This window comes from Syngnathus leptorhynchus, chromosome 5, assembly GCF_054491065.1.
Source record: "Syngnathus leptorhynchus isolate UIUO chromosome 5, UIUO_Slep, whole genome shotgun sequence".
Classification (NCBI taxonomy): Eukaryota; Metazoa; Chordata; class Actinopteri; order Syngnathiformes; family Syngnathidae; genus Syngnathus; species Syngnathus leptorhynchus.
The window spans coordinates 2,456,348-2,483,607 of record NC_141199.1 but is presented as its reverse complement, the minus strand read 5'-3'; the positions used below and the strand labels follow the sequence as shown (position 1 = coordinate 2,483,607).

The window sequence follows — 27,260 nt, the reverse complement described above, 5'->3', positions numbered from 1 at the left end:
GTGGCTCCGCTCGCCTCCCTGAAGGACATTTACACCTCCCGTCTCACCCGCATGGCGGCCGCGATTGTGTGCGATGTGAGTCACCCCGCTCGCTCTTTGTTTGAACTTCTGCCCTCCGGGAAGAGGTACAGATGCCTGCGCTCCCGCACCACCAGACTCAAAAACAGCTTCATACTCCAAGCTGTCAGGATCCTGAATTCCCTTCCCCCTCGGCTGCGTAACGTCCTGTTCTTTTGCGCTATGGTCTGGCTGTCTGCTATCAGCACGCTCCATTTTGCTGCTCTTATTTGTCTATGAATTTATTTATTGTTTATTTATTTGGGTTATTTGCTTATTACTTATTCATTGCTCTTGTCTGTTTGTTTTTACTCTTTGTGCTATTTGATTGTAAGTGTTGTGTACTGTGTCTAGTCACCGTGGGACGGTGGGAAACGTAATTTTGATCTCTTTGTGTGTCTTGACGTGAATAAATTGACAATAAAGCGGACTTTGACTTTTTGACTTTGACTATTGATGCCATAACACTTACTAGAGATTCACATCTTAAAACTAGGAACACATATCTACTATCTTAGACCTCGCAATTACGGAATCCACTTGGGAGCATATTCCAAACTGAAAACAATGCTGAGACTGTTTTGAATCAACACCAACAATAAGCAGACAGGTTTATAAATAAAGGACGCCATTTTGACTCCTCACAAATTTGTGAGCAATTACCAGACTGCAAAACATTGCTTCGGACAGATTTTGTTGCTAGCTGCGAATATAGGCACATAAAATTTAAACAACAATGTTTAAAGTGTATTTTACACACTGGCAATGCAACCTCATAATGAACAATATTGTGGTCTCTCAGGATGGCGGAGAGTGCATGCTACCATTGTCCGTCTTCGTACTGTCTGACACTTACATATCATAAAATAAAGAACATTAAAACTGTTTGCAGAACAGAACACTCCCCTCCCCGTCTGGCGTGAAATAACGCCACTAATTGACTTTATACTTGTCACGGTAATATTAAGAAAACTTCTGAAAGGGGCCTTAAAAACACTTTTGTATCCTCTGATTTAGTGACCTTAATCTCTACTGTACGGACTTTACCATCCTTTGAAGGGAAAAACCTGAGTTTTAAGTTCAAGAGGCCATTTGTTGTTCGGCGTTTGATGATCCCTGAGCATAACTGCACTGCCTGGAGTTATGTTGAGCTGAGTAGACTCATGTGCTATGTGGCTGCAGTACTTTGTGAATGAGCTTAGTGTTCTTGATGTGGAAAAGCATTGTGTCCAATATTCTCCGTGCAAGAATGATCACTCTCCCAGGATCCACCAAAGTGGGAAGCATGCAGTGGATTAAAGGTCCATGTACAACCTTGTTCCTTCAAGTAATTTTGGACAGCTATATTGTCTGTGTTTGAAGGGATTTTGAGTTCTTTGCAAACACTGACAAAGTTTGTACTTCAATCAGAGCCAACTGTTTTTACAGGTCCCATAATAGCAAATAATTGGCAGTGTATTTATGAAACTGGAGGTGTCTCGTGACTCGACTACTTCAATGTGGACTGCCCTTATGCTTAAGCATGTGAAAATGACAGCCCACTTTTTGTTTTGGATAGCGTGTCCTTAGTTCCTCTTTGAAGAAACAAACCATGGGCCATTCATGTCTATGCCCACTTTTGTGAATGGAGGAGGGTCTGTAGAGAGACGGTCTGGAGGGAGGTTAGACATTTTCTGTGCACTTGGAAATTGAAGATTTTTGCAGGTTATGCAGTGGTAGATGATTGCGCAAACCTTTCTCTTATCTTCTACAATCAACCATCCTGCAATACGAACAGCTGCTTTGGTGAACAAACGACCTTGATGACAAGTTTGTTCATGGAAGTGTCTAATGAGAAGTGTTAAAACATGATGGTGACCAGGAATGATGGTGGGGTTTCTTTTGTTTTCATTTATGCTTGAATTAGTGACGCAACCGCCTACTCACAAGAGTCCATTTGTGTCCAGGTTGGGGTCCAAGTTCTTTAAAGGATTGATTTTGGGGAGTTTGTTTTGCCTTTGAATGCACGTTTATCTCGACAGTATGTGTCTTGTTGCACTGCTTGGATAGCAACATTTCGGGCTTGATTGAGCTCAGTTAAAGTCGGTCCTGTTTCACAATACTGCCAGCCATAACACTGTTCTGTCTCACATGAGGAGATGAGCAGATCCTGTGACTGATGTGCAGGAGACTTGCGAGTGCACAAGTGAGAGTCCCTCAGGTAGAAAACTTGAGAACCTACGAGAGCCGAGTTGTTTTGAGTGCGCAGTGGTTTTGAGTATAGATACATGTGGTCTGACATCTGCATCTGGGTCATAAGTGTCCCCAACAGACCTTTGACTTTGGAACACAATGTCTAGGCCAGTAAGCCTGTTAGTAAGAGGCAGCAGATATGCAAGAACTGCACGAGTAACGTTAAAGTTATTGGTCTGAATTTCATGATCTCTTTACATACAGCTGATTTTGTAGCTACAGTTTAGGATGGCATTGTATGGAATGTGTTTATATGAAACAGTGCACAACAATACATTGACCCAGACAAAGTCGGGCAAAAAAAGTATATTGTGATTTTCCAAGTGCAGTTCTGCATTTAGGGTATTGCACTCTCTTCCTGAGGTGGAGCGCATAAATAGAGCTATTTTTTCCGAGGCAGCGCAACAAACCCTTGCAACACCATGAATGAGATTTAAGAGCAAACAAAGGCTTGCATAATTTATCAAATGATCAAAGTTTAAGTTGTATTAAGAAAGAATAGGACGATTATACTGTTGATATTTTTTGTCTTTCACAGTACTGAAAACACAGAACTGAAAACACAGTACTGAAAACATAGTATTGAAAACATAACATTACCATAAAGTTTAAGTACCGTACTTTCCAGACTTTAAGTCGCTCCAAGCATAAAATGCATAATAAATAAGGAAAAAACATATGTAAGTCGCACTGGAGTACAAGTCGCATTTTTGAACATTATTTGACAAAATCCAACACCAAGAACAGACATGAACAGGCAACAACAAGCTAAAATATACGGTATGCTAATGTTAAATAAACACAAACAAGGACCTGAGAACGTGCCTGACATAACATTAAGTTATTCAAATAACTATCACATAAATAACACATTTAACAAACCATCTGTCACTTCAAATCATTAAATCCATCGAAATCTTCGTCTTTTGTGTAAACGCCGCCGCTTCAGACCCCGGGAGTCAAAGTCAAAGTCAGCTTTATTGTCAATTTCTTCACATGTTAAGAGACACAAAGCGATCGAAATTACGTTTCCCACCATCCCACGGTGACTAGACACCTTACACAACACATACAAGCAAATAGCACAAAGAGTAAAAACGAATAGACAAGAGCGATGAATAAGTAATAAGCAAACAACCCAAATAAATAAACAATAAATAAATAAATAGATAAATAAGAGGAGCAAAATGGAGCAAGCGTGCACACAGCAGACAGCCAGAATATAGCGCAAAAGAACAGGATTTTATGCAGCCGAGGGTGGAGGGGGGAGAGAATTCAGAATCCTGACAGCTTGGAGTATGAAGCTGTTGGCGAGTCTGGTGGTGCGGGTGCGCAGGCATCTGTACCTCTTCCCAGAGGGCAGATGATCAAACAAAGAGCGAGCGGGGTGACTCACATCACACGCAATCGCGGTCGCCGTGCGGGTGAGACGGGAGGTGTAAATGTCCTTCAGGGAGGGGAGCGGAGCCCCAATGATCTTACTAGCAGTGTTCACTATGCGCTGCAGAGCCTTCATGTTGTATTCAGTGCAGCCACCACCCCACACAGTGATACAACTGGAGAGGACGCTTTCAATGGTGCCACGGAAGAATGTGGTCATGATGGCAGGAGGAACACTTGCTCGCCTGAGTTTCCGCAGAAAGTACAGGCAGCGCTGAGCTTTCTTCGCCAGCGACGCAGCGTTGGTGGTCCAGGAGAGGTCCTCACTGATGTGCACCCCCAGGAATCTGGTGCTTCTCACTCTCTCCACCACAGCACCGTCGATGGTCAGCGGCAGGTGTTGGGCATGACCCTTCCGGAAGTCAACAATAATCTCCTTGGTCTTGCTGACGTTCAGCAGGAGGTTGTTGTCCCTGCACCACGTGGCCAGAAGGTCGATCTCCGATCTGTATTGAGTCTCGTCACCACCGGTGATGAGACCCACCACAGTTGCGTCGTCGGCATATTTCAACACGCGGTTACTGCTGTAGGTTGCAGTGCAGTCATGCATCAGCCGGGTGAAGAGCAGCGGACTGAGCACGCAGCCTTGAGGGGCCCACGTGCTCAGCGTGATGCTGCTGGAGACAGTGTCGCCAACACGTACTACCTGAGGCCTCTGACAGAGGAAGTCCAGTAGCCAGTTGCAAAGGGAGGTTACTGAGCCACAGCTTGTCGAGTTTGCAGATGAGACGGTGGGGAACAATGGTGTTCAATGCAGAACTGAAGTCCACAAACAGCAATTTCACATACGAGTCTCTGTTCTCCAGGTGGGTGAGGGCAGAGTGGAGGGCAGCGCATATGGCATCCTCAGAGGACCGATTGGCTCGGAAGGCAAACAGGAAGGGGTCTATGGTGGGGGGAAGAACAGATCTGACGTGCGGCGTGACAAGCCGCTCAAAGCACTTCATGATATTGGGTGTCAGTGCCACGGGGCGGTAGTCATTGAACCTGGAAGGAGCAGGATTTTTCGGCACAGGTATGATGGTGGCAGCCTTGAAACATGACGAGACGACGGCCTGCTGCAGGGAAATGTTAAAGATGTCCGTGAAGACATCCATCAGCTCCTCAGCACAGTCCTTCAGCGCTCGCTCCGGGATGTTGTCCAGGCCCGGCGCCTTACGGGTGTTGATAGCGGCAAGCGTCCTCCTCACGCTAACGGGAGAGAGGCACAGGGGCTGCTCGTTCGGAGGGGGAGGGGTCTTCAGCGGGCAAGTGCTGTTTTGAGCATCGAAGCGAGCAAAGAAGCGGTTCAGTTCGTTGAGCAGAGGGACGTCGCCCTCACAGCTCTGCGGAGCGGGCTTGTAGTCCGTGATGGTCTGAATGCCTTGCCACAGGCCCCAAGCATCCCTGCTGTCTTTGAAGTGGGCAGTAATCTTGGAAGAGAATGCCTTTTTCGCATCCTTGATGCCCCGGGACAGGTTCGCCCTAGCTGATCTCACGCCCACTTCATCCCCAGCCCTGTAGGCTTTGTCTCTGGCCCTCAGCAGCCCGAGGACAACCCCTGTCAGCCATGGCTTCCAGTTAGCCCGAGTGACGCTGTATTTTGTGAGGGTCACATCATCAATGCACTTCGCGATGTAAGAGGTCACAGAGTCAGTAAACTCCTCATTGTCCGTCTGATTGTTGCAAGTGGCTGCTTGCTTAAACATTTCCCAGTCTGTAGTGCCAAAACAGTCTCGAAGAGCATCAGAGGCCACTCTTATCCGCTTGCGAACCGGCCTGGAAGCACTCACTCTTTGTCTGTACGCGGGCGTAAGCAGAACGGTGACGTGGTCAGAAAGTCAGATGTGGGGGAGGGGTGGCCTTGAAAGCTCCTTTATGTGCAGTGTAGACCAGGTCCAGGAAGCTGTCACCACGTGTTGGAAAATTAACATGCTGGTGAAGCTTTGGAAAGACAGACTTCAGGTCAGCATGATTAAAATCACCAGCGAAGATGGTGAAATTGTCAGGGCGCACCGTCTGCTGATCGCTGACAGCCTGGTACAGTTCACTAAGGGCCGTGATCCTGTCACTCCCAACGTTGGAAGGCGAGATATAGACCGCGACAAGCAGAATCGCAGTAAATTTCCTTGGCATGTAGAAAGGACGGCACTTAATGATCACAAACTCCGCCAGTGGCAAGCAGTGTCTGCGTATAACTGCATTCGTCACAGATGTAGACACAGATACCTCCTCCACGTGATTTTCCCCCTTTTTCAATGGCCCGGTCCGGTCGATAGCACGCTCGCCGCTCCAGTTGCACAGCAGAGTCCGGAATGTTGACATACAGCCAAGTCTCAGTGAACACGAGCACACAGCAGTTACACACTGTCCGGTTCGTGGATCTCAGCAGTCGAATGTAATCCAGTTTGTTGTCCAGCGACTGAACGTTCGCCAGAAGAATGGAAGGCACGGCCGGCCGGGCGAGTGGGTTCGCCGCTAGTATGACTCCGCGCTTGCCCCTCTTCAGCCTCCTCGCACACCTCTTCTGACGCTGTCTATCCGGGGAAGGAGTAGCAGACGAGTCCGGCGTTGATTCAGGCCGGAGCAGTCCCAGTGTCTTTAAAGTCTCCATTTCAAAGTTCAGAACGCCGCAAAACTCGCATTTGCCGATGTCGAGCAGAACCTGTCTGCTGTACTTGTAGCACGTCATGGTAAGATCAGACGAACACGTAAAACTTCCGGAGAAACACTTATTAAATGAACAAAACACCAATCCGTTGGGACAGAGAGAGGCCGCTGCGTGTGCACGCGCCGCCATCTTGAAATCCTGCGGCGCTGACGTCGGACTCATGGTTAGTTAAGTCAAGTTAAGTCAAGTTTATTTGTATAGCCCTAAATCACAAGCAGTCTAAAAGGGCGCGATGTAGTGAAACCGTGATAAACGAACCGCGATGTAGCAAGGGATTACTGTCATTTGAACTGTAAGTGACGTCACCGGTGCCACGCGGCGGTTGTTTACATAAAGGACAAAGGATTCGATAACGGGATGATGAAGGGCCCCATGTTTGAAGGATTTAATGATTTGGAGTGACACAAGGTTTGAAAAACGTATTTGTTCTAGTTATTTGATATATTTTATTTCGTGTAGCAACTTGTATATGTTTTTATCGTCACAGTTCAGTAGTTGTTGGGTCGTTGAACTCTTGTTTTGTTAAATAAAGAGCCGTTTACCAAACCTATGCCTTTCCTGGTACTTTGTTAACGTGTTATTTATGTCATAGTTATTTGAATAACTCTGAATGCTACGTCAGGCCCGTTCTCAGCTCCTCGTTTGTGTATATGTCACGTTAGCATACCGTATCGTTTAGCCTGTTGTTGCTGGTTCATGTCTGTTTTTGGTGTTGGATTTTGACAAATAAATTTGCCCCAAAAGTGCGGCTTATACTCCGGTGCGACTTATATATGTTTTTTTTACTTTATTGTGCATTTTATGGCTGGTGCGACTTATACTCCGGAGCGACTTATAGTTTGAAAATCACGGTACTCAATATTAGTATCGTGTGAAACTTAGCAAGAAAGTCTAGTTGCATTGTTCCACAGGATAACAGCACTCAACACGCTTCAAGATATCTCATCAAGGATGAGTCAGCCAACCAGCAGCCAACCGGCTGAGGAGGAACAGGATAGACTGCAACCTAACTGCTGGAGTCACAAACCAACCAAGGCTTCGCACCACATAACATTCCTAAGCTAATCAGCGTTGCTACAGCCACAATCTCACCTCCCTTTAGTGTAGCAACGCCTTTTGTAACCAGGGCAACCAAAAATAAAAAGAGATCGCGGGAGAGGAGCTCAGAATTGGTGGAGGACTGTAACTGGGCCTTCTACGTAATTCTCCTCGCGAGTAAAACGAATACTGGTTGTCTTCTCCTCTTTGTTTCAGTGAGTAAATTAATGTCTGATGGTATTTAGACCTAACACTCACCTTTATTGCTGAAGTCATCGATCATGACAATTTCAGCTAAGTATTTCCTGGGAGTCCTCTTGATGACACTGTGGATGGTTCTTATTAAGGTAGACCAGCCTTCATTATGGAAGACTATCACCACACTGGAGGTCAGGAGTCTTTCATCATAATGCCAGTACTTGCACCTGTATTAATAGCAATGAATCCCAATGTTAAGAGTTGATTTGACGTTGCAGGGTTGTTTGTAAAAAGTGAAAACAAGCATTATTATGGAAAAATATCCTCGTCTGTTAGCAATATCTTGACTTTTTCAAAACATAAACACTCAACAGCTCAACATTGTGTAATTTTGGGATTGTTGACTATCAATGCCAGATATTGGTATTGCTGTCAATAATGGCTTATTGGTAATTAATGCTTAGAGTAGCTATCAAAATTTGTTCAACTTTCTAGCTTTATTTCTATGTTTACAAGTAGGGATACACATACAAATTTGCAGTGGTTCTCAAATCAGTAACAGTTTGTTGTGTGGTGCTAAATGTTTGGATAAAAAAATACTTTCGGGACATCTGGACAATATTTGTAGTTAATATACCGTAATTTTTGGACTATAAGTCGCTTTTTTTGTCTTAGTTTGGGTGGGGTGACTTATACTGAGGAGCGACTTATATGCAAATTTTTTCACAAATTTTCAAATTAAAAAAAAAAAAAGAAAAAAAAAGGGAAATATATATATATATATATATATATATATATATATATATATATATATATATATATATATATATATAAACAAACTGCAATGTAGCAAGGGATTGCTGTAATTTGAATTTCCAGTGACGTCAGCAGCGCGGTGGTTGTTTACATAAAGGACAAAGATTCGATCACGGGACGACGAAGATGACGAAGGGCCCCACGTACTACCGGCATCGTTAGCGGCTTTAGTTGTAAGTGACACGGAGGACGAAGAGTTCTAAGGATTTAATGATTTGGAGTGACACAGAAGGTTTGAAAAACTATTATGGCTTTTACGCACATCCAGTCCTACTCTACGGAGATCTCTTTCACCTCCGTGGATGGAAGTTGGTGGTCGGCGCTCGGCCAGGTGGCTGTCCAGGGACGGTGGATGGGGCTCGGACATGGCTTTTACGCACGCCCAGTTCTACTCTACGGAGCTCTCTTTCACCTCCGTGGATGGAAGTCAGGGGCCGGCGCTTGGCCGGGTGGCTGTCAGGGACGGTGGATGGGGCTCGGAAATGGCTTTTACGCTATTCTATGGAGCTCTCTTCCACCTCCGTGGCTGGAAATGCCACCTCAAGGGATGGAAGTCCACCCCACCGCACGCCTGGAAGTCGACTTTATTAACGCTACAATATAGTTATATACTAGATCTGTGGAATAACGACGAGGCTGGGCCCACGCGCGGCAATGATGTTGACAAAGGACGAGGAATTTGATCGATGGATTTAATGATTTGGAGTGACACAGATGGTTTGATAATATTGTTGTAATATGATAGTTATTTGAAATATACTTTATCGTTATATGGGTCTGTGGAATAATTAGAAATGCAATTTACGAGTCCGACATCAGTGGCGCGGCGCACACGCAGCATTGTTTACATAAAGCACAATCTATGGATTTAATGAATTGGAGCGACGCAGATGGTTTGATAAACGTGTTATTTATGTAATACTTACTTGAATAACTCTGAATATTACGTCAGGCCCGTTCTCAGCTCTTCGTTTGTGTTTATGTCACGTCAGCATACCTATCGTTTAGCTTGTTGTTGCTAGTTCATGTCTGTTCTTGGTGTTGGATTTTGTCGAATAAATTTACCCCAAAATGCGACCTATACTCCGGAGCAACTTCTATATGTTTTTTGTTTTATGCCGTTATCATTTTATGGCTAATGTGACCTATATTCCGGAGCGACATTTAGCCCGAAAAATACGATCTATACTGTTATTTAATGAAATTGAATAAAGTTTTTTTTTTACTGTTTTTATCTCTTTTTTTTAATACAGTGGCACCATGTGTTTTGTGGAATTGGAGAGAGAATTTGATCGTGCCCCTTGTGGAGTTGCATGTGTGTGTGCGTGTGTGTGTGGTTTTTGTGTGGGTGGGTTGTGCTTCAGGACTACGGGGTACTGAAGCAATGGATAAGGGCAGGTTGAACCCTATACAACCAATGTCCGCATTTCTTGCAATAAATCAGATCAAGGTTCAAACTGCCTTTATACATTGGTATATATAATTAAACCCCGTCGTCCTGAAGCACAACGCACCCACACATAAAACACACACACATGCAACTCTTCAAGGGGCATGATCATATTCTCTCTCCAATTCCACAAAACACATGTAGAGTGGTTGGGCTAACTTCCATGCACTGTCGACAACCCTGCCAACGGTGTGGAGCTGGTACACCGTTCCGTGACCATGGCTTGTCCACCGTTCCATGGCCAGGACAAAATCCATACTGCGTCTCCTGAATCTGAGATTCAACTTGTCGACAAACCGTCCTCTCGAGCACCTCTGAATATAACTTACCAGGAAGGCTGTGGACTGTAGTTGGAATACAACCTCCAATCCAATTGAATATAGGTTGGAAATTATTTGTACATCACGCTATGATATTTTCACACAACAATCCCAATTCAGTGGAATTTAGGTTTGTAATAGTAGTGCAGCATAAAAACACAGAATGAGTGACAGTACTTACTCTTCATGGCGTATATCTCTAATGGTCCTGTCCAATGATATCATATCACTCGCAACCATGTTGAAGCCAAACTCTTTGATGGATGCATGGATGGCTTCTTTGTATTCTGGGCCAAGAACAAATGGCTTACCTCCTTCTCCGAGGCCACCTGGAAAACCTAGAGGCTCAGGTTCTTTGGCTTCAAAGTTTCCGAGAACTCCTTTTTTGAGGATGGGGGTATTGTAATAGTGCACATTGGGTCTAAACGTTGCATACTGTTGCTGGATGGCCTGCTTTTCATTTGGATGCACCTTGGGAGTCTGCATATGGTTGCCCCATCCTGCAGATAAAACCAAAAAAACATGTCAAATTATTACCCAATCTCAAACATTGAATTACCAAAAGCAATATTTGTTCTTAGAAATGAGCAAAATTATCAAACAGAGATGGGCAATACAGATTTGAAAAAAAGTAATAAATTAATTCAATGATTTATTTAAATTAATGTTATTTACAGTATCTCACAAAATGAGTAAACCCCTCTCAGTTCTGCAATGTTTTAATTATATCTTGTCCAGTGACGTGCCGTGAGGTTCATGACTGGGGAGGCACTGACGTCACAACCCACCCCCAGTAAAATTTGTCCGACACCGGGAATGCTGCTCTAGAGTAGCTTATTCATTATTTAATTTGAACTATTTTAATTAAAATCCCATATCAGCAGTCTTCACACATAAAAACACTCAATAAAGCACATGGAATAAAAAAAAAAAAACTTGTTTTCGATCGTGCGTACCACTCCGTTTGAAAAGACATGCTCCAAAGTCCCGTTGTCTGAATCAAACCTTTTAACTCTGGAGTTGGTTTTCCTTTACTGATGACCTCCTGCCTCGACCAAAAATCCATACTTGAAAATCGTTTAAGTTTTGGTTACAATCCTCCATTGTAAAACGAAATGTAAAAAAATAAAAATGTAAAACAAAATAAATGGACGACTGCTGTTGTTGACTGTAAAATTGAATTGGAGATCACTTATTCTACAGGCGGGCGCATGAAGCATCCTGGGATCACCTGCCATAAGGCGGGAGAACTCCTTTTTGTTGCCTCCGTTGGGTCTCTTTTCAAACCTGTTTTGTTCATCTAAAGAAACACGATGTTAGAGACAGATGACAAAAAACACTAGATTTTTCGGACTATAAGTCGCTCCGGAGTACAAGTCGCACCAGTCATAAAATGCACAATAAAGTAAAAAAAAACATATATAAGTCGCACCAAAGTATAAGTCGCACTTTTGGGGCATATTTATTTGTCAAAATCCAACACCAAGAACAGACATGAACGAGCAACAACAGGCTAAACGATAGGTATGCTAACGTGACATAAACACAAACGAGGAGCTGAGAAGGGTCCTGACGTAACATTCAGTTATTCTAATAAGTATGACATAAATAACACGTTTATAAAACCATCTGTGTCACTCCAATTCATTAAATCAATCGATCGTCCTTTATGTAAACAATGCCGCGTATGCGCGCAATCAGTCTCGTCGTGATTTGCATTTCTAATTATTCCACAGACCCATATAACGATATATAAAGTATATTTCAAATAACTATCATAAGGCAACAATATTATCAAACAATCTGTGTTACTCCAAATACTTAAATCCATCGATCAAATTCCTCGTCCTTTGTCAACAAAGCCGTGCGTGCGCCCTGACGTCAGCCTCATCGTTATTCCACAGATCTAGTATATAACTATATTGTAGTGTTAACAAAGTACCAGGAAAGACGTGGGTTTGGTAAACGGTTCTTTATTTAACAAAACAAGAGTTCAACGAGCCAACAACTACTGAACTTCCAGCCACGGACGTGGAAGAGAGCTCCATAGAATAGGACCGGGCGTGCGTAAAAGCCATGTCCGAGCCCCATCCACTGTCCCCGGACAGCCACCCGGCCGAGCGCCGGCCCCCGACTTCCATCCACGGAGGTGAAAGAGAGCTCCCGTCGAGAAGGACGGGGCGTGCGTAAAAGCCATAATAGTTTTTCAAACCTTCTGTGTCACTCCAAATCATTAAATCCTTCAAACTCTTCGTCCTCCGTGTCACTTACAAACAAAGCCGCTAATGATGCCAGTAGTACGTGGGGCCCTTCGTCATCCCGTGATCGAATCTTTGTCCTTTATGTAAACAACTGCCACGCCACTGACGTCACTTGAAATTCAAATTACAGCAATTCCTTGCTACATCGCGGTTCGTTTCTCGCGGGTTCCCTTTTTTTTTATTTTTTTTTACTTTTGAAAATTTGTGAAAAAAATTCACATATAAGTCGCTCCTCAGTATAAGTCCCCCCTCCCCCCCGACCCAAACTAAGAAAGAAAATGCGATTTATAGTCCGAAAATTACGGTACATCAGCTTAACTGCGGAAATTATTTAATATAGCCACAGTGTTTGAACACTTAAACATCGACATAGAGACAGACAGCAGTTCAGTCTAACTGCATAGCCTGTCAGCAGAGGCAGCCGTGTGATTACGCACTCCTCAGAGGAGGCAAGGCAGGAAGTTAGCTCCTCTGAGCAAATCGTCTTTGGTTTTAACATAACTATAGAAATTCAGCGATTTTGGTTCAGAATGATACAAAACAACTCAAATTAAAAGGAAAATGACTTTATAATAAAAACAATTGAATTGGGTTTTTTTCCCCTTTTCATGGTGGCAGGGGAGCCTCCTCTCACCGCACGTCCCTGAACTTGTCATGGGACAACATTGAAGAAATGACACTTTGAGACAATGTTAAGTAGTTACTGTAACTACTATATGGAAATGTCCATCCGTGACATTACCAAGACGGCACCATTGTTTAGATTGCAGTATTAGCACACTGTCAGCCACTCAATGTTTAAACATTTTGTCATCAGAGGCTTTGCCGTAAAAAATGGAAGTCTGCGGGAAACATACTTAAAAGAGGGAGCAGCTACATGACACAGATGAAGCAGCTGGTAGCCGCTCAAACGTTATCTACAGTAAATAAAATAAACATTTGATATTGTCGCATGTCCAGACTCCGGCACCAGTTAGTGCTTCTTCCTTTGTGCGTGACCAGCTGCTGCCTCCTGCACTTGAACATATTGCTCAGCGGTACGCCCCGCGCAATCAGGGCTCATTGCTGCTGTCCCGACATCTGGCAGCCACCTTCACACCCCGTGCTTGTCCTCAGTGAAGCACATTGCTCAGAGGCACACTCTGAGCTTTGAATAGAGGTAAGGGAAATTTCTGATTCTTAGATCAATCGCGATTCGGCTGTGTAAAAATCGAGAACGAGTCGCAAACATCCAATTTCCGATTATTTAAATATGCCAAGTAAAGTGGAACAAAAATACAGTGAGCGCATTCTCAGAGACGCTATGCGGAACTGACCAAGAGCACAGTATCACTCTCAGCACACCTCCGCAGGACATTCCTCCAGAAAAAAAACAACAAACATGGCTGAGCCTGAAATATTCAACCCACTTCGCCGAGAGATCCGACCTGCTCCTAGAAATTTCAAAGCAGACGTGTGGAATTATTTTGTATTCTACAATGTTGACAGAGGAAATGATTTGGACAAAAGCTACGTTGCAAGATTTGTCACGCTAAAATGAAATACTTTGGCAACACAACGTAAATGAGAAGTCACAGCACAATTCCACCCTACAGAGGAGGCGGGAAAGCCGGCTGCTGCTGTTGCTACTAGCAGCCAGAGAACAATTGAGGACGCTCTGAGTAAGCTGCCAAACACATCGCAAAAGGCCAAGCAAATTACAAAAGGCATCGCGGAATTCATTGCAATGGGTTTGCAACCGTACTCGGTTGTACAGAATCGAGGATTTCGGAGAATGATGGAGAAAACTGAGCCGAGGTACGTCATCCCATCCCGACACTATTTCACCGACACGGCCGTCCCGGCACTCTACAAGCAGACTAAAACAGAAATAACATAACTGCTGTTGAATGCAGACCGAGTCGCCGTTACATGTGATGCGTGGACGTCTGTAGCCACCGATTCATTTATTACTCTAACTGCGCATTTCATAACCGATGAGTGGGAGGCTAAAAGCACACGTGCTTCAAACAAGAGCAATGCATGAAAGCCACACGGGTGCTAAATATGGCTGAGCTGCTAAGCAGTGCTTTAAATGAATGGAAAATCGCAAATAAAGAAGTTGTTCTAGTTACAGACAACGCAGCTAATATGGTTGTCACTGCCTGGCAAGGTAACTTCAGTCATCTGAAATGCTACGCTATTTTGTACATAATTCAACATCAAATTCAATCATTTGTATCAAATGTTAATTTAACAATGAAGTTGTGATAAACATTTGAGCCTTTTTGTTTACACGTTTTCCTCATTATTTGTTTACCTACAGCAAAATGAGCAAGAGAACGAGGAACAAACACCTGCAGAGAAAAAGGACCCACCAAACATAGACGGAAGAGGAACACAGAGCTTTGTCATCTTCCCTGTTGGAGGATCTGCTGGGGAAGCACTGCACTCAAGCCAAAAGGCAGCCACAGCCCAGATCTGCCTACGCCAGGGCTCAAGAAGTTAACAAGTACTGTACAAGTACGCCAGCTCTCCGTCTCTCTGAGGACCCTCTTGACTGGTGGGCAAGGAATGCAGTACAATTTCCTCTTATTTCCTGGCTTACCAAGACGTACCTGTGTATTCCAGGTACTTGCTGCAGAACGGGGTTTTTTTACTGCAGGAGACATCATCACTGCACAATGCAGCACACTCTCATCTGAACATGTGGATCAACTCCTGTTCTTATTCAAGAACATGGAATTTTCTCACTTACACACTTGACCTATCATACATATTGTTGAGGTTCGGATGCAAATGGATTTGAGTTACTTTATTTGTACCTCAGGGAAACTCGTTCATGTTTACACAACTTAAAAAGCAGAGCCGTTTGTACTGAAGTAGTAGTACACAGTGTCTTTCATTTAAGCCTGAGAGCACTTTTGAGTGGTTAAAAACAAACTTTTTCTACAAAATGCTACCATTTATTAGGTAGAAAATTGAATGTACTGTAATTTTCGGACTATAAGTCGCAGTTTTTTTCTTAGTTTGGGTGGGCGGGGCGACTTATACTGAGGAGCGACTTATATATGAATTTTTTCACAAATTTTCAAAATTTAAGGGGGGAAAAAAAAAAAGGGGAAACCGCGATAAACGAACCGCGATGTAGAAAGGGACTGCTGTAATTTGAATTTCAAGTGACGTCAGCAGCACGGCGGTTGTTTACATAGAGGACAAACATTCGATCACGGGATGACGAAGATGACGAAGGGCTCCACGTACTACCGGCATCATTAGTGGCTTTGTTTGTAAGTGACACGGAGGACGAAGAGTTCTAAGGATTTAATGATTTGGAGTGACACAGAAGGTTTGAAAAACTATTGTGGCTTTTACACACGCCCGGTCCTACTCAACAGAGCTCTCTTCCATCACCTCTGTGGATGGAAGTCGAGGGCCGGGACTCGGCCGGGTGGCTGTCTGGGGACGGTGGATGGGGCTCGGACATGGCTTTTACGCACGCCCGGTCCTATTCTATGGAGCTCTCTTCCACCTCCGTGGCTGGAACTGCCACCTCCAGGGATGGAAGTCCATGCCGCCACAAGCCTGGAAGTCGACTTTGTTAACGCTACAATATAGTTATATACTAGACCTGTGGAATAACGACGAGGCTGACGTCGGGGCGCACGCGCGGCGTTGTTGACAAAGGACGAGGAATTTGATCGATAGATTTAATGATTTGGAGTGACACAGATGGTTTGATAATATTGTTGTAATAGGATAGTTATTTGAAATATACTTTATATATCATTATATGGGTCTGTGGAATAATTAGAAATGCAACTTACGAGTCCGACGTCAGCGGCGTGGCGTATATGCGGCGCATACACAGCATTGTTTACATAAAGGACGTTCGATGGATTTAATGAATTGGAGTGACACAGATTGTTAGGGTTGAATAGATTAGGTTGATCATATTATGTTGGAATGTAATCAGTAATAATTAACCTAAGCTTGTCCTGTCTTAACAAAGTGCTAAGATCCTTTGCACTGATTGACCAATTGTAGAAGACGCAATCAAAGTTGTTCTGTCTACTCAACATCGTAAAACATCCCCCGCTATGATGTGATCAGAGGCCAGGTGTTTCACCCCCACCTTGGCCACCACACATGTAAATTGTCACCCCCACCCTTCTTCTCTCAATAAATACTGTCTTGCATGAATGCAACGGCAGACTTTGTTCGGACATTGCTGTGTCTACAGCAACGAACAAATTCTCCACTTGCAGAATTTGTTCGGACATTGTTGTATCTACAATGACGAACAAATTCTCCACGTGCAAGTGTTCAAAGGGCATACTGTCTCTTGTGTGGTTCTTGCTCAATAAGTTAGAGTCGGAACATCTCTAACATTTTGGTGCCGTGACCCGGATCCAACATACCCACTGCTGATCGACGGAGGACGACGTGCTGCATTGTCGACAAGCCAGCGTCCATTAGGAGGACCTGGTAAAGAAAAGACCTGGCAAGTAAATTCTTCGCTGGGCCAGCATCTAAGGTCTGCCTTCGTCGAACAACAGTGGATTGACGGAATCCGGCAGTGCAACGAACCAGGGGACAAGTAAGTTAAAGCCCTAAAAATTGTGTGATTGTGTTGTTGTGAAAGGGGTTAAAAGAAAAAAAAAAAAAAAAAAAAAAAAAAAAAAATTTAAAGGTGCACAAGATATACGGCTTTGGTTTGTCCGAGCTATGAGATACGGCTTTGGTTTGTCCGAGCTATGAGATACGGCTTTGGTTTGTCCGAGCTATGAGATACGGCTTTGGTTTGTCCGAGCTATGAAGTTTACGGTTTGGTTTATCCGAGCTATGAGATACGGCTTTGGTTTGTCCGAGCTAAGAAACAGCTGGGGTTCTCGCCCCAGGGGAAGGAACAGGCTAAGAAAAAAAAAACAGAGCTTCTTTTTCTTAATTGAAGAAGGGCATAGATTCTTTTTTTGGTCTGTTTTTCCGAGCTGTTTGCATGAAAGTTGTGTGATTGAGAGTGTGAATGGTAGTATAAATTAAAAAAAAACAAACAAAAAAAAACAGGACTAGCAAAAACCAACGGTAATACACAGGCTAGTAATTTTGTTGAAGGGTAAATTTAATCCTGCATTGAGGCCTTGCAAGACTCCTGTTTTTCCGGTCCAAAGGGACCAATAAAATTGATTGGCGAATCTGCACCTAATGTGCTTGACCCACACACGCTTCTAAACACTTTTTAAGGCAGCAGCAATTGCGACACATGGGCCTTGCCATGTGTCGACAGGAGGGATGAGGTCAATTCATGGTCAATTCACTACCTTTGGTTCAGATGCTTACTTAATTTTTTTTTGTAAAGCATGTCCTGTTTGTGTAAAACATAATCCACAAGGAAACATGAGACCTAAGAGAGGCTCATTTCCAAAACCATCTTACCCATTCCAAATCATGCACATGGATTTTATTGGACTCACAGAAAAGAACCTGTGATCAAACTCTTTTGGATTAATGTCAACGCAACTGTTAAAGGACGAACGTTGCCGCAAGTGGCCTACACAGAGAGACCAGCTGAAGTGAACTATACATGTTACATCCAAGGAAACAAGACCCACAAATGCATCAACGACGACTGCTCTCCAGGAGGACACTGGATGGGAGCTTTGGATGTCACTGCTAAGTGTCAGGATGAGAGAGCCCTTTCAAGTGGTTGTCCGATGCTGCCCGCCAACTGGACAAGTGTGTGCACCAGTGTGGGTGACAGACCACACCTACAGGATACAACATCATCAGCTGACGACAGCACGCAACTCTTCTGCACGTCGACGCAGGACTGTTGTGACCTTTGACTCTCATGATCCTGTCTGGGGATGGTTCTGGACTTGATGACTGCAACACGACGGTTCCAGCAAGGAAGCAGATCCACCATCGACAGCGTCCCCGCCCCCAATTCAAATAGAGGCAGAATAATCCTCTTCCCCCTTGGTGGCCAGGTAGTCTACCCTGGCCACTGAAGACGACAACCACACGGCAGACACTTCCAGGTTCTCCCCCGACGAAGCAGTGCTGCAGAGGGGGTGAGAATTGTGCTCACCCTCCAACAGTGGGCGTGCCAAGCCCCCGACGGCTGAACAATCACGAGCAATTTTTGTCTTGACTGTTGTTATTGGTAACATTCTGGTCGCCTAAGGCAGAGGGACCGTGTGAGACTTTTCCTGCATTATAACATCTTGCCGCAAGTTTTTCACTCACACACTAAAATTGATCTACGTAGATTACAATGAGGCTGTTTAGCCGTACATGTCTTACAGACACTTAATGATTTGGCCATCGAAAATGCTTCGCAAGTGATGGGTGCAATGATACGCTGTTTCTGTGTTTTTGTTGGTTTTTTTTGTTTTGTTTTTGTTTTTCCTGACAACATCATATGATAAACAGGAGGGATATGTTAGGGTTGAATAGATTAGGTTGATCATATTATGTTGGAATGTAATCAGTAATAATTAACCTAAGATTGTCCTGTCTTAACAAAGTGCTAAGATCCTTTGCACTGATTGACCAATTGTAGAAGACGCAATCAAAGTTGTTCTGTCTACTCAACATCGTAAAACATCCCCCGCTATGATGTGATCAGAGGCCAGGTGTTTCACCCCCACCTTGGCCACCACACATGTAAATTGTCACCCCCACCCTTCTTCTCTCAATAAATACTGTCTTGCATGAATGCAACGGCAGACTTTGTTCGGACATTGCTGTGTCTACAGCAACGAACAAATTCTCCACTTGCAGAATTTGTTCGGACATTGTTGTATCTACAATGACGAACAAATTCTCCACGTGCAAGTGTTCAAAGGGCATACTGTCTCTTGTGTGGTTCTTGCTCAATAAGTTAGAGTCGGAACATCTCTAACACAGATGGTTTTTATAAATGTGTTATGTAATAGTTGTTAGAATAACTATTCTAACAACTGAATAAACTGAATATACGTCAGGCAATAAACAATAATGAACTGAATGTTACGTCAGGCCCGTTCTCAGCTCTTCGTTTGTGTTTATCTAATGTTAGCATACCTATCGTTTAGCCTGTTGTTGCTCGTTCATGACTGTTCTTGGTGTCGGAGTTTGACAAATAAATATGCCCCAAAAGTGTGACTTATACTCTGGTGCGATTTATATATGTTTTTTTTCACTTTATTGTGCATTTTATGACTGGTGCGACTTATACTCCGGAGCGACTTATAGTACGAAAATTACGGTATATAATATCTAGTTTTTTTTGTCATATGTCTCCAACATTTCCTCCAAAATGTGACCTATACTCCGCAGCGACTTATATATGGTTTTTTTTCACGTTATTGTGCATTTTATGGCTAATGCGACCGACATTCCGGAGCGATTTTTAGTCCGAACAATACGGTACTGTTAAGCTGCTGATATGAGACTTGAAATGAGACTTGAGTTTTTCATTTACTGTTTTGAGCTGTTGGTACTGAAGTAGTCGCTCATTTACGCCTGAGAGCACTTTTGTTTTATTTGTAATACATGAAACACAAAAAGCACCTTGAGCTGTACACTAGAGTTCAAATGTTCATGCATTTCCATTACAATGGATATTTCCATAAAGGTTAATAAAATATAATGGAAATTAATCCAACTCTTTGTTTCTTATTATAAATGCAGTGTGTTTTTAACTGCAACTGATGAATGCTCATTCAGTGAGACAAAAAGAGACGTGGAAAAAGTGCATCATATACATAAATTATAAATGCATCAATAATCAAATCGTAGCCTCTGAATCGTAATCGTGATTGAATCCTGAGGTGCCTCAAGATTCCCATCCCTAGCTCTGAATGCTCATTGCCGCTGCCGCAACTCTTTCTGCACGGCGGTGTATTTTTCCTTCGTGCGCGGCTTTGTGACGTCTCCGCTCTTGCCCTGCTGGCCAGCTGACGCGCCATTCGCGCTCGACCTTGGGGGTGCGCATCGCCAATACGGAACTGGAAGTGCTAGTCGGGACTGATCGCCACCACCTGTCCTGTGTTACCCGCTGATTAGGGGTTGTATATAGGTGCCATTTGCCGGTTGATCCTCGCTATTTCGTCTGCTTTGACACATGCACGCCTGCTAACCTGGTTCCCGTTTGCCTGATCGACTGTGTAGCGGTACGCCTGGGTGGTTGTCTTGACACACGCACGCCTACCACCCAATTCCTGCTTGCCTGATCAGCTGTGTACCTGCTCTGCTGGCATTCTAGCCTCCCTCTTTGCATTCCCTAAATAAACAGTCCACGTTGCACATGGTTTTCCTGCCTTGTGCGTGACAGGCTGAGTGCTGCGCTTCCCGCACTTGCGCTATCAATGTGTATTTAAACGCCATTCTGCCGTCACTTATAAACCCGCGAAGCAGCACATTTGTAAAAGGTGAAACGCAAAGTGGCAAGGCATTGCTGCATTTGCAAGCTGCCTTTTATTTCTTAAATTCAGGAAAAAAAACAGTGCACACAGTCAAAATCGTTCTTGCTTGAACATAAAACGGAGGACCCGGACAAAATCCACGCAGGCATGGGGAGACCATGCAAACTCCACATCGGATGAGCCGGAGGTGGACTCGAACCAGCACTCTTCTAACTGTGAAGCAGATGCGCTAACCAGTTTGTCATAAATATCACTCGCTAAAAGTCCTTAAATCACTTCTGATTCTTTGCGTGGCGTGAATTTTAGTGCAATTTTTACTGTTGGAATAATCTCGGGAAACCTTGGCCTGCCAGACTAGGAGGCCTAATCTTTTACGAGTTTACGACTCTCTTTTGAACTAAGTACTACCTATTCAGTTCAGGAAATATCTTTTGAGCCCCGTCAGCCTTATGTATCCTTCCTGTCCTTATGTTACTTTTGTGTTTGTTTTGTAAGAGGCCTTCACTAACAATGAGCAGAGCTTCTTTGCATAGGCGAGATGTTCTTTGTTCAGTTTAAAGGGACTTCATTCCTTTTAGTTAACTGTAGCCTTGATTCATAGATTGTAGTTGATCGGAACTGTTTTTCTTTGTTAAATGTTATATACATTTTGGAGTAGTCGCAAATAAGTTATCCCATATTTACTCAATGTTCGTTTAAGGAACTGTATACCAGTTACCTTACATTTACTTAATATGTGTTGAAATGTTTAGGTAGGACTAGATATTCATTATTATTATGTGTTGTGTTAGTTTACTAAGAAGATAAACTTAGCAAGGGTTTAGTTGCATTGTTCCACAAGTAAGCGGCATTCAACGTGCTTCAAAGTTATTTGATCACCGTCGAGGAGGTGTCGGCCGCCCATGGAGAAGACAACTGGTTGGATGAAGAAATCAGACCCTTAGATCTGGTATTATCCCGAGGACTGGCAACCTCAAATATAACAGTACTGCCTTACACTACTGTTTTGTCTGATTATTACTTAATAAAATTTGAAATTTTAGTTCTTTGTCAAAGACAAGAGAGCAATCAGAATTATAGCAGCTGTAATATTAACTCCATGACTGCAACTGCGCTATCGGAGTTACTGTCGCCGGCAACTGCCATATTTCCCGCATATATCGGCGTTATTGATAATCTTACAAATGAATTCAATGCAACATTGTTAAATGCCATCGAATCTGTGGCGCTGCTACGTCTGAAAACTCGCCGTAGATTGCCTACTCTGTGGTTCACAGATGAAACACGTACGCTTAAGCAATTATGTAGAAAGCATGACCGCAAATGGCGTTTCACCAAACTTGTGGTTTTCCGTCAGGCATAGCGTGACAGACTCCTGAAATATAAAAATGTCCTTAACTTAGCAAAAACTCATTATTTTTCGCAACTCAGTAATCTCAATAAAAACAATCCTAAATACCTATTTGATACAGTGGCAAACCTAACACTACGCCAGCCGATCCCTGATAGCTCCTTTCACTCAGCTGACGAGTTCATGAAATTTTTCGCTCGAAAGATTGAATCCATTAGGGATGAGATCAAGATGACCGTTCCAATCGCTCAGTCGAGACCGCCAATTACCGGCGCTGACAATCATGCAATAACCCTCTCAAATTTGAAAAGCATATCCCTTGAAAGGCTTACACAATTGGTTAGTGTGGCTAAACAAACAACATGTTTCCTCGACCCACTTCCAGCCAAACTATTTAAAGAATGATTTCAAATTTTAGGACCATCCGTCTTAAATATAATTAATATGTCTGTCTCCTCTGGGATAGTGCCAACAGCCTTTAAAAACACTATCATTAAACCGCTACTTAAGCGACCAAATCTTGACCTCTCGACCGGTGATGCGGACACTATTATACATGCGTTTATCACGTCGCTCCTGGACTACTGTAATGCATTATTCTCTGGTTCTCTGGTCCAGCATCAAAAGTCTACAGTTAGTACAAAATGCTGCTTCAAGGCTGCTCTCATGGGCAAGAGAATTTGATCACATTACCCCAATATTAGCCAACTTACACTGGCTCCCGGTCCATTTAAGATGTGACTTCAAGGTTCTTCTATTAACCTACCAATCGTGGTCAGGGGGCATCACTGAATTAGTTGTTGTACCCGTGAGGCAATTTCATTTCAAAATAGGCTGCTCCGTTAATGTTTTGAGTACATTTACGGATCGATATGGAAGGGAAACATAGGTAAGCAGTACCAATGTGTTGGATCGAACTTTAGTCAGTTGCGATCATTTTATAGGTGCTTTTTTGATAAAGGCGATTGTTTACACTTTGCTGAGGCTCACGGGAGTCTGGGAGCTGAGGCTCGTGGGAGTTTGCGGGTGACTAATGCTATAGTGATAGCTGCTATACACACGAGGCTATTTCGTGTCAAAATAGGCTGCTCTGTTAATGTTTTGAGTAAATTTACGGATCGATATGGAAGGGAAACATAGGTAAGCAGTACCAAGGTGTTAGATCGAACTTTAGTCAGTTCTGATCATTTTATAGGATAGTTTGAGAAACGCGATTGTTTACAGAGGGCTCATTGGTTATTGGCTAGTGGATGCATACCTCAACAGTGCAGTATAGCTTCTATTTTATGCGCCTTATAATCCGGTGCGCCTTATATATGGACAAAGTTTTAAAATGGGCCGTTCATTGAAGGTGCGCCTTATAGTCCGGAAAATACGGTACTAACTATACACACATAATAATGTATTGGCCTGAATATAAGACAGTGTTTTTTGCATTGAAATAAGACTGAAAAAGTGGGGGTAGTCTTACATTTGGGGTTTAGACATTACATCCATTCACAACGCGAGATGCGCCAGATATCTTTTAAGCAAATGCTGAACTCCCCAGGCCAAAGTGAACCCCTGTCACGAAGAAGAAAGCCAGCAGAGCCAGAGGATAGGAGTGAGGACAGTGACACTGAGAACAGTGGGGCAGAGGATGTTTGTAAGGAGTAATGTTCTGACATGACAGATCTCAGCTACTCTCAAGTTTAAACCATTTTGCATTATTTTATTGCAACGTTTTTCCTTATTCAGATTCGTTTCAAGACTACATTTTAAATGTTCAGATATTAAGATGTAATAGACAGTTTTTGCATGATTTGAATGAGGCAAAATAACATGCTTTTTCTCTCAAATATATTGTTATAATAATTTGTTTCAGATGTACTGTAATTATTTTCTGCATAACAATTAAATTTGGTGTTCAAAAACTTGAGTCTTGAAAAAGAGGGGGTTGTCTTATATTCGGGCCAATACGGTATATATACTATATACTAAGCATGCTATACTAGGATGGGGTGTGAGTTCAATCCCAACTCCGGGCTTCCCTGTGTGGAGTTTGCATGTTCTCCCCGTGCATGCGTGGGTTTTCTACAGGTACTCCAGTTTCCTCCCACATCCTCAAAACATGTTTGGTGGGCCGATTGAGTACCCCAAATTGTCCAAAGGTGTGAGTGTGGATGATTTTTCGTCTCTGTGTGCCCTGCGATTGGCTGTTAACAGGTTCACCTACCACCTACTGCCCGATGACACCTGGGATAGGCTCCAGCATACATATACACGCACGCACGCACACACACATACATATATACATACACAACTGTATGCAAAAGTTTGGGGACCCCGAATCTTTTTTTCAAGATTTTCCTTTATAAATCATTGGTTGTTTGGATAATCAATTTCAGTTAAATATATCATATAGCAGACAAACACAATGATATTTGAAAAGTGAAATGAAGTTTATAGGATTTGCAGAAAGTGTGCAATCATTACTGAAACAAAAGCAGGTAGGTGCATAAATTTGGGCACCCCCACAGAAAAATGACATCAATATTTAATAGATCCTCCTTTTGTAGAAATAACAGCCTCTAAACGCTTCCTATAGCTTCCAATGAGAGTCTGGATTCAGGTTGAAAGTATGCAAGTGGCCACTTTAAATACCCTGAATAGAAGTGAGGGTTATTAACCTGTAGTTTTTATTTTGTTCCAAATTTCCAATTTGTTTGGCACGTTTTTTTCTAAAATTTCACTTTTTTCATTTCCAACTGAGGACCTTGGTCTGAGATTTGGATGTACTGATTTCTATCCAAACAGCTTCAAACCGGCCTTGGCCAACTCTTACTGGAAATGAATCAGATTTTCTACCAGCAATGCGAACCAAACTTTGGCATCGGTGATAGACAGGGATATGTTTGAAAGCAAGCATACAATATCAACAGAATTGATAAATTGATACTATCTCACCATGCTTCAATATGGTTGAGTTGAGGTCAACTTCAATACCTTCCACATGTGGCCAGGGTATTACAGGCTTAAAATTATATACTGGTTCTCCTTGGGGCAGCAATGCATCATCCTGTAATAGGTAGATATGAAAATCATAATTAGGCTTTTGATTAATACTCAAATCTACACAAAACAGCATCAGTAAATACACATACCTCTGTTCAAAAAGTTTTTGTGATATAAAAACATGAGAATGAGACAAATCATTTAAACCATTTTTTTTAATCATTATTGTAACTAATCAAGTTAAATTGGGCAGCTGAAAAATCCAGATAAAGGTAACTCATCACCCTGGCCACATGATACCAGGGATACTAAACTTAGTTATTTTATGCAGTAAAAAAAGTTAACATTTTGTCAATTAATTGATTCAAAAAGAATTATTTTTCATGAAGAATTAACACATTTAATAACACATTTTGCCACTTGAAGATGACCATACATGTGCCTAGGGCAGGGGTCGGCAACGCGCGGCTCCGGGGGCCGCATGCGGCTCTTTAGCACGCCCCTAGCGCTTCCCTGGAGTTTTTGCAAAAATGCGTGAAAATGGAAAAATACTTTTTTTTTGTGTTGTTTTTTTAATTTGGTTTTTAGATGGTTATCATGACACAAGAATTCTTATGATTTAAAAATGTATGTAGTTGTAAATCCCGTATTTTCCGGACTATAAGGCGCACATGAAAACCTAAAATTTTCTCAAAAGCCTTACATATGGATCAATTGAGGAATTTGTTGATTCATACTGGTTGTACACAGTGCTCTACCAAAAATTTCAGTACGTTTTAGTACGACTAGTAAATTACAAGGTCACATCGCTTACCAGCATTACGGCAACCGTGGTCAGGGGGCGTCACTGAATAGCTGTTGTACCCGTGAGGCTATTTCATTTCAAAATAGGCTCCTTCGTTAATGTTTCGAATAAATTTACGGATCGATATGGAAGGGAAACATAGGTAAGCAGTACCAATGTGTTAGGTCGAACTTTAGCCAGTTCCGATCATTTAATAGGTGCTCGTTTGAGAAACGCGATTGTTTACACTTTGCTGAGGCCCACGGGAGTCTGTGAGCTGAGGCTCATGGGAGTTTGCTGGTGGCTAATGTTATAGTGATAGCTGCTATACGCACGAGGTGATTTCATGTCAAAATAGGCTGCTCTGTTAATGTTTCGAGTAAATTTATGGATCGATATGGAAGGAAAACATAGGTAAGCAGTACCAAGGTGTTAGATTGAACTTTAGTCAGTTGTGATCATTTTATAGGATAGTTTGAGAAACCCAATTGTTTACAGAGGGTTCATTGGTTATTGGCTAGTGGATGCATACCGCAACCCTAGTAAACCGCAGTTTGTTGCAGTATAGCTTCTGTTTTATGCGCCTTATAATCAATCCAGTGCGCCTTATATATGCACAAAGTTTTAAAATGGGCCGTTCATTGAAGGTGCGCCTTGTAATCCGGTGCACCTTTTGGTACGGCAAATACAGTATATTGAAAATACCGAATTTAAGAATGACGCCAAATAGCAAAATTGCGTCATAGCCTGCGACACAGCACAGATTGGTTGTTAACAAACAGGTGTGTGAGTGATGGGCCATGAATTCAAAAGGCAAAAAGAGAAAGATTGCTGATGAGAACAAAGGCTTAAAGAAAGAATAAACTGAACTTTTTTTCTGCTTTCATTGCCAATGCTGAAGCATTGCCTGCATGTTTGATTTGCAATGAGAAGTTGTCGAATCACAAGAAGAGGATTTTGGAGCAACATTTTCAGCTAAAGCATGCTAAATTTGCTGCAGATCACCCTGTTGGAACTGAGAGGAAAGGTGTAATTTGAGGAACGATAAGTTGTTTCAATAAGTTGATTGCATCTCCAAACTCTACTACCGCTGCACGTTTCGTTGCAGCCCGGGAGATAATAAAGCGCAGAAAACCATTCACCGATGGCGAGTCCATAACGGGTTTAATTCATTAAAATATCAGAGTGCCGATTTTCGGACTTCAAAAACAAAACCGAGATCATTCAGAAAATTAAAGACATGCCTCTCCGCACAAACAATATCACCGATCAGCAGATC

General features: G+C 42.8%; 1 protein-coding gene across 15 annotated transcripts in view; it reads right to left on the bottom strand.

Annotated features, from left to right (window-relative positions):
* galnt7 (UDP-N-acetyl-alpha-D-galactosamine: polypeptide N-acetylgalactosaminyltransferase 7) overlaps window positions 1-27,260 on the bottom strand; it is a 141,830-nt gene that overhangs the window by 92,038 nt on the left and 22,532 nt on the right. For all 15 annotated transcript variants that reach the window (XR_015066098.1, XR_015066097.1, XR_015066099.1 and 12 more), the window contains 3 exons: window positions 25,150-25,261; window positions 10,383-10,701; window positions 7,676-7,842 (listed from right to left, as the gene is read on the bottom strand). Coding sequence is in view for 12 of the 15 variants with exons in the window: in XM_085912570.1 (XP_085768696.1) it covers window positions 7,676-7,842; window positions 10,383-10,701; window positions 25,150-25,261 (598 nt within the window). In the remaining 3 variants the exon portion in view is untranslated. The remainder of the gene's footprint in view (window positions 1-7,675; window positions 7,843-10,382; window positions 10,702-25,149; window positions 25,262-27,260) is intronic.